Source organism: Chenopodium quinoa, unplaced genomic scaffold, assembly GCF_001683475.1.
Source record: "Chenopodium quinoa cultivar QQ74 unplaced genomic scaffold, ASM168347v1, whole genome shotgun sequence".
Lineage (NCBI taxonomy): Eukaryota > Viridiplantae > Streptophyta > Magnoliopsida > Caryophyllales > Amaranthaceae > Chenopodium > Chenopodium quinoa.
This window is the reverse complement of record NW_018743616.1, coordinates 2,261,168-2,269,485: the sequence shown is the minus strand read 5'-3', so window position 1 is coordinate 2,269,485 and position 8,318 is coordinate 2,261,168. Positions and strand designations below refer to the sequence as shown.

The 8,318-nt window shown below is 34.6% G+C and overlaps 1 protein-coding gene across 1 annotated transcript; it reads left to right on the top strand.

Moving 5' to 3' along the window:
• The first annotated feature begins 1,694 nt into the window (after window positions 1–1,694).
• Window positions 1,695–2,495, top strand: LOC110682952. The gene is made up of 2 exons (XM_021859292.1): window positions 1,695–1,707; window positions 1,795–2,495. The coding sequence occupies exon 2, from the start codon at window positions 1,995–1,997 to the stop codon at window positions 2,475–2,477; it is 483 nt and encodes a 160-aa protein (XP_021714984.1). The 5' UTR covers window positions 1,695–1,707; window positions 1,795–1,994; the 3' UTR covers window positions 2,478–2,495.
• The last annotated feature ends 5,823 nt before the right edge of the window (window positions 2,496–8,318 follow it).

Below are 8,318 nucleotides of genomic sequence, written 5' to 3'. Positions count from 1 at the left end.
TGGCTTTATTTTACCCTAGTGTATTATAGCTTTATTTTACCCTCGTCACATTAAAATAAAATATAAAATTAAAAACACTCTTTGTGCTTACTTTATGGCTCTCTGCAGATTGTAATTTTTCCAAATGATGGACCTCTGCATATTGTAATTTTGCCAAAAAAAAAGTTGTCTTTGGCTCATTGCTCTTACTTGCAAAAGGAGCATATTATGCATATACTTGCTGTTAACATTTGGCCCCCTTTTTGTGCTGCCATCTTTCACAAGGATAGACATTATGATCAATTATTTAATTTTTTTGGGCTTTTTCCACTCTTCCTTTTACACAGAAACAACTGCAGCAGTTTAAAGTGTACAGGTTATATTATTTTTGTAAAGTACCTTCTTTTACTTGTCTTGTCAATGTACATTTTGATTGGAATTGAAAGTGATGCTTGGTTAACTGAATCATTAAAATTGAGTGGATATTGATACATGTGATGTGATTTTCAAAATGCAGTTAGTTATATACAGCCATACAAGTAGTTGGGATTTTAAGTGGAACATAACCGGTGCTTGTTGTGTTTCTGTATGCTGCTGTAGCTAATCTGCTTGCTGGCTTCTGTCTTTCTGTCTGTGGGGCTGCTGGTTGCTGTCTTGTTCTGTTGGCAGTCCTGCTAGGAAATGGTGCAGTTTGGAGATATACTTTGTTGTTGTTGTGCTTCTACTTCTTGTTGATTTGTTGCTGGTTTTGGCTTCCTTTGTTGCAGCATGTTTAATTTTGTTTTTCATGTTTTTTTTTTCTTTGGTTTAAGTATTTTTGCTGGGCTTGTATTTTCCTTCTTTTTTTTTTCTTGTATTTTCCTTAAAAACTATTGAATGCTTGTCACATGTTTACTTATGAACTTTTCCATGTCATGTAATTGCATTTATAAAGTTGCGATTCTAATCTTTATTTCTATCTTTAAATTTGTTATTTCTTTTGAACTTATTCTTTTGTTTTTACTTGGATAAAAGTTCCTAAGAAGAAAGGGCGAGGTCCAACAAATTTTTTTGATGTCCATGCTCGCAAATGGGAAGATCGCGTAGCTATCTATTGTAATGACAAAGGACAAGCTATCGGCCCTAAAAAGGCAAGGAAAGAACTAACTAGATTCTTAGAAACTATTGCTCATGATTACAATTGAGCTCCCTTGACATACACAAATTGGAAACAAGTTCCAAACAAGGAGAAAATCTGGGAATTTGTGAATATAAGTGTTATTTTCTTTCATTTGTACTATTTTGAGTATACAACATGTGTTTACTTTTATATGTGTTTTATTATTGTATTTTATAACATAAACCTAACCATTATTCTAGAGCAAGTACATCCTTCCAGTTGAAGCTAAGGATTGGGTAATGGAGACTCTTGATCAATCATGGAGAGGATTCAAATGTCGCCTCAAAAGAGATCATTATTATATGTATGACACCTATGAAGAGAGATTGAAGCATCCACCTGAAAGAGTGCCTGAAGCACATTACAAAACACTTTTAGCTTATTGGGGGACGCCAATAGCAAAGGTATAATTGAACAATTAGGAACTCAATAAATTTTTCTTGACTTTTATGCTTATCCATTTTTGTTTTATGTAGAAAACCAGTTTGCAAAATTCTGAAAATCGGCGTGAACAAGACAACATACATACAAATGGTCCCGTTTCTTTTTCCATGAATCATGAGCAGTTGGTGCGAAATACATTCCATATATATAATGATTTTTTTGATTTCATGGATACTATGTTGTTTATATATTTATTTATGTTTATTTCTTAGCTACGAAAAGATGGTGTGGCACCATCAAAAAGAAAAATGTTTGAAGAGACTCGACGGCGAAAGGAGGGAAGAACTTATGATCGACCATATGATGATACACAACAGAAGATAGTAAATATTATCTCATTCCCATTAATTTATTTAATGAATAAATTTATCGTATACTTTGTCACCTATTTTAATAATTGTTACATCAAGCAATGAGGGAATTGGAAGCGAATCAAGATGATCAAAGTGGTGAATCTGTTAAGGACCCATTTGATGAAGTTATGGGAAATGCACGTCGAGGCACAAAATTATTACAAGGACTTGGTGCCACTCGTAAGAAGCGAAAAGATAAAGGACCTGGTACCTCTTTGATTCTACCAGAAGAGGTCATGGAGTCTATTAAAAGTGTTGTAACTGCTGATGTTCAAAAGGATATAAATGCTGAAATTGAAGAATTTGCCAAGGAAAAAGAAGTTCATGCTGCACAAGAAGCTGAAATAGAGAGGAAAACGAAGGAGCTTGAATCTGAGACCTTAAAACTTCAAGAGATACGCATGGATATTGAAAATCAGCAAGGAAATATAACTCTTGATGTAGTAATATCAGCACTTGCACAACTACGCCAAAAAGATCCTAGCTTAACTCCAGAAATTATTGCAAAAGTTATCGTTTCAACGACTACAAATGATCCATAAACTATATTATTTAAGATAATGAACAGGTAAGTTATTCCATTTTACATGTTATCTTTCTTTTCTCTTTTTCTACTTTTACATTTTACATGTGAATGAAGAATTTGAAATGGTGTATTATATGATCTAAAGTTCTAAACAAAGTACACAAACTTACAGATAAGCAACGTGATTGTTGGGCATCTATACTAGTTAACCTTAAAGGTCTTTGGTTTCCGAGTTGGATGTCAGACCAAAGATCATACTTAGGTGCTTTGAATTATATATTTTTATGTGTGTGCATATGCTAAAAAAGGCCTCAGAATTGAATAAGCACGAATTTATGACCATGATATTATATGTTTTAATTTGCAGGGTGTTAAGAAGCTCATATATGCATGCCAGTGATTTACAGATTTGTTCCGTATTGTTCATGTACTACTTTGTATGGTATAATGAATAATCTAGAAACTGGAGTTTTGTGTTATTAATATGTGCTTACTGGCATTATTGCTTAGAAAATTATAAGATTAAAAAACTCTATCTCTTCCTTCTCGAAACTAGGCATCAAAATTTATGATGCTAGTTTAGCCAAATTGTTCTAGTGTTTTGATAATGTAGTATCGGTGATTACACAAATTTATGATCGTTTGATGTTACTTCCTTATACTCTTGTGATGTTGCTACGTACGGTACTTGCTTCTTGCCTTTTAGATGAAATATTTTTTTAATTTTATCATTTACTCACTACAATCGTAATTTCTAGTGTTTTGATAATAATGTTCCATAAATAATTCATCTGAGATTTATTTTTTTGATTGAATATAAGTCTTATTATTATTATTATTGTTGTTGTTGTTGTTGTTGTTGTTGTTGTTGTTGTTGTTGTTGTTGTTGTTGTTGTTGTTGTTGTTGTTGTTTTGCAGGATACTATATATATCCAAGTATGAAGTGCTCCATCATACATCTAAAGATCTATTAGACTTTGAGCAAAAATATTAGATTGGTTTTTGAATTTGGTTTTGGAATTTTTATTAGTTTAATGTATGAAATATCTAGATTGAATTGTTTTTGTTGTTTGTAATAAATATTTAGCTTATCAATTAGAATGGATTTGAATTAACTACGTATATTTTTTTATGAAGAACTTATTTCTAAGCGAAAGTTTATCGATCATATGCTATTTAAGCAAGTCACTTATTATATGCATTATTAAATATATTCCTTTAATGCTAATTAAAAGTGTTGCCATTAATAGGTTTAAAAGTGTCGCCTTAGTTTCAATTGGAAGCATTGCCATAAACAAAATAAAGTGTTGCCTTAATTTTAAACGCCAACTAGTATCAAGCTAATAAGTGTTGCTTAAAATTAGCGAATTTTGTTGCTTTAACTTTGAAAATGTTACCTAAAGTTGTTGAATAAGTGTTGGCATAAGTCAAAAAGTGCTACCTAAGAAAAGTGCTGCCATAATTATTTACAGCAACAATTTACAATAAATGTTGCCTAATGCATGAAAGTCGTTGCCAAAGAGTTTTAGCAACGACACCTATTGGTAACGGTTTATAATCCGTTGCTATAGGCATATGGCAACATTAATAGGACATATGGTAACAGATTATTGTCGTTGCCATAAGTCTTTTTTCTAGTAGTGTTTTACTTCTTGCATAATGACAATACCAGGATTACAATTTAGTGTAGGTATAGATGTGACTCTCAGTTCAATAGTTACACTTGTAGAATGCGTGCTTGTACATGTGTGGGGGGGAGCAAAGTGTCAATTCAAGGTTCTTGCATCAAAACTTTTTAAGCAGCAAACATAGAAAATTAAAAGCTTGAAATTAAAACATACCTGTTTGAGAGTGAAGAAGAATAAGATGCGTACCGCTGAATACATAGCAGAGAGGTATTTGGAGGAGTTTAGGAGTAACCTTGGTTGGAGAATTAAGGATATTAGGGCTAGGATTTTGAATGATTTGGGAATTGAAGTGACTTATTTTAAGGCATGGGTAGCTAGGTGTAAGGCAAAACTCATCATATTTGGTTCATCCAGGGAGCAGTATGCAAGGGTGTGGGATTATGGGAAAGCTGTGATGAAGTATAATCCTGGTTCTGGGTGCAATGTTGTTACTGATGGTCTTAATAGCCCTGAGCCACCCTTGTTTATGAGAATGTTCATCTGTTTAAGGCCTCTTATAGATGGTTTTGCAAAAGGTTGTAGGCCACTGATTGGGGTGGATGGTTGTCACCTCAAAGGTGCCTGTCTTGGTCGAATTCTAGTGGCAGTGGCTAAAAATGGGAATAACAACTTATTTCCTCTAGCTTGGGCTAAAGTTGAGATAGAAAACAAAGAAACATGGGGTTGGTTCTTGGAATCACTAATGGGAATGCTTTCATGTGATCAAGGAGCTGGGTTGACCTTTATATCTGACAGACAGAAGGTATGATTTTCTTTCCCTCTTATACATTGAGTTTGAGTTGTTAACATTTTATTTTTTTATGAAATTGGTTGGAAACTGAATTAAGTTATGTATGACTTTGGTAGGGTTTATTGGAAACAATGGATGATGTTGTTCCAAAAGCTGAACAGAGATTTTCTGTTAGGCATATTTGGGCCAACTTCAAGCTCAAATTTGCTAGGACAGCATTCAAGGAGCTATTTTGGAGTGCAATAAGGGCAACTACTTATGTAAGTCATGTTTCTATCATCATTTCTTATATGTATGATGTTATCTGTGTTTATGTCTTGATTTCTTTTATGTATGATGTCCTAAATTGGTAAGTTAATGCATATTGTCAGTTTGAGTATGAAGTTGCCATGTAGTCTATCAAATTTCTCTCAGAAGAGGCATATGATTATTTAATGAACATTCCCACCCATCATTGGTGTAGACATGCATTTACACCAAACTGCAAGTCCAACATGTTCTTGAGCAACATGTGTGAGACTTTCAATGCAGTCATAAGGCCTGCCAGAGATAAACCTATCCTCACCCAAATGGAATGGATGAGGAGGTATATAATGAATAGGAATAATTAAAAGTGGGAGGATTTAAAAAACAATTGGAAGCAACTTAGTGCCATATGTAAGGAATGTTTTGGCTAGGATAGACTTTGTGGCTAGGTCCTATGTGGTGCAACCATCAAGAGGGAATACATTTAAGGTGCGAAGGATCGGATGACCAAGTGTTGGTTGATTTGGATAAGGAAACTTGCACCTGTTTACCATTGGGAACTGACTGGGATTCCCTGTGTTCATGCTTATGCATGCATGTTGGATATAAGGGATGACATAGAGGCATATGTTGACTAGGGGTGAAAGTAATTTGGATTAAAATCGAACCAAACCAAAAATCGAACCGAATTAGTAATTTGGTTTGGATTTTTTTTCAATTCGGATTGGATCGGTTTGGGAAAATTATAAAATATGGATTACGGTTTGGATTCGGTTTTGGGTTTTAAAAAACCGAAAACCGAATTTGAAACCGAATTATGGCCCAAACTAATCACATAAGCCCAATTGAATTTTAGCCCACCTCACTTCCCTTTTATATATATACTAAGAAAACCCTAATTATTCCTTTTACATGGTTTAATATATTCATCGGCCTCCTTCCTTCCTCTCTCCTCTTCTCTCGTGCTCCCTTCTGACCTTCTCTCGGATTTTTTCTCCTCTCTCCTCTTAGTCTTAGATACTGTCATCTTCCTCTTTCTCATACTCACATAATCTTTCTATCTTCTCTCCTTACAACTTAAACCATCAATCCTTATTCCCCGTCTATTTTCATCCGCAACTTAGATCGGCAGCCATAACCACCGCCACAACCATTCCTTGTTGCCGACATCAACAACCTTAAGATGGTCAGTAGGAAAAGAAATCAAGGGCGAAGTGCTTGGTCGAAGTTGTAACTTTAATTATTTATTTGTGCTAAATTTTCAATTTTATCTCTTTTGTGTTATTGATTATGTATTTTATTTTTCTGGGTAATGTTGAGGTTGTTGGATCTAAAATTTATCTGAATATTCATGGTTGTTTGATGTAATTTGTATGTAATGATTAATTTTTGAGATTACATTTGGGGAAATTTAAGCCTGGATCTTTTAAAGTTGTTTAAAAATAATTTTTTAATTACAAAAATCACAGATCTACAAAAATTAGTCCAAAAATTTTGGTTTGCGGGTTGGATTCGGTTTCTTTGTTGTAATTTCGGTTCGGTTTGGATTGGATTAAATGCTTATTCGGTTTGGATATGGATTGAAAATTTCAAAACCTAAATTTCGGTTTGGATTCGGTTTGGGGTAAAATCCAAACCGAATACCGAACTTTACCCCTAATGTTGACCTATACTACACCATGGACACATACAAGGCTGCTTATGAACCCCCTGTCCAACCAATACCTCATCCCAAGCACTGGGAGAGACTCCATTTAAGGGAACCTCAACCTCCTACTTTTAAGGTGCATCTTGGGAGACCAAAAAGCAAAAAAAGGAAGCTTAAGCAAGGAGAGTATTCTAATGCAGGTGGTCAACCAAGCACATTAAAGAGGAAGAACCAATGCAAAAACTGTGGGGGGGTTTGGGCATTATGCCAAGACCTATAGACTACTTGCTGTAGCAGATACAGACTTAAAAAGGTCAGCAGGCAGATCCCTTGAACACCCCTTGGATGGTGGAAGAGAAGAAGAAAAAAGAGATTAAAGCTGCAAAAAAGGTAGAACAAATATTAGATCAAAAGAACACTTGTGTTTTCTTTATTCTGTTATCATAATAACTGCTTCTATTTTAATCCATGTCATAGAGTGAAATTGGGGTAGGTCCAAACAACATAGCAAATAAAAAGTTTCCTCAAGAACAGGAAGGTTGTTTGACATTAAGCAAGCAAGCACAATTAAACTCAAGTCAGCCAAGCTCAAGTCAGCCAAAAACAAAGCACAAAGCTCAGTCAAAGACAAAGGCTTCCTCAAGTCAGCTTGCAACAACCATAGTTCAACAACCACCCCAAACAGGTGTGGTAACAAGGGCCAAGCTGCAAACTTTCAACAAATTAAACCTCGCTCAGTGATGTACTAATGACTGCATAGAAAACAATGTGTTTGTTTAATCACTTCTGGTAGTTTTTGTATGGCTTTGATTGCCATTTAAACATTAGGAAACATTATGGTAGTTTTTGTATGGCTTTGATTGCCATTTAAACAATTTGAAGTACACTTTTTTTTGTCAACTATATTTCAAGTGTTTAGTTCCATTTTCAACATGTTCCAATCCAAACATTTTCATTTCCTACATTAATATATGCATGTGTTTCATAGCTTTCTCATGTTAAAACCACTCTCAATTTAACATCAAAGACATGTCATAAATAATTTGATTCAAATACATATATCATTAAAACCAAACTCATAACACTTCAAGTCATTACATGTGATTCAAACTACTTAATACAGCTTACTACTAAACACCCTAACCATTAGGAAAACTACAACCATTAACAAACCAATACAAATGGCCATGCCCACCCAACCAAAACAGTTGATTGAAGACATCTGTCTTGCCTTGCACTCCCCTATTTATTTTCTTCCAGTCAGTGTTCAAAGCCTTGAATCTCATCTTCAAATTATCAACTTCATTAAGTAGGCACCTCCTTTGGCCACTGATTTCATCAACTTCCCTTTTCAATTCATTAACTTCACCCTTTAGTAGCTTTTTATCCAACAACAGGTTGTTGATAACCCCTGTTTGCTAATCTGTCCCATCAGGTTGATCAACCCATTTGAACGCTTTGTAGCCCCTTGTTTCAGTGATTGGATAAAAAAACTTGCAAGATCTGAACTTCCTCCCTGGATTCTCCCTTGTTCAGCTAGTTAGC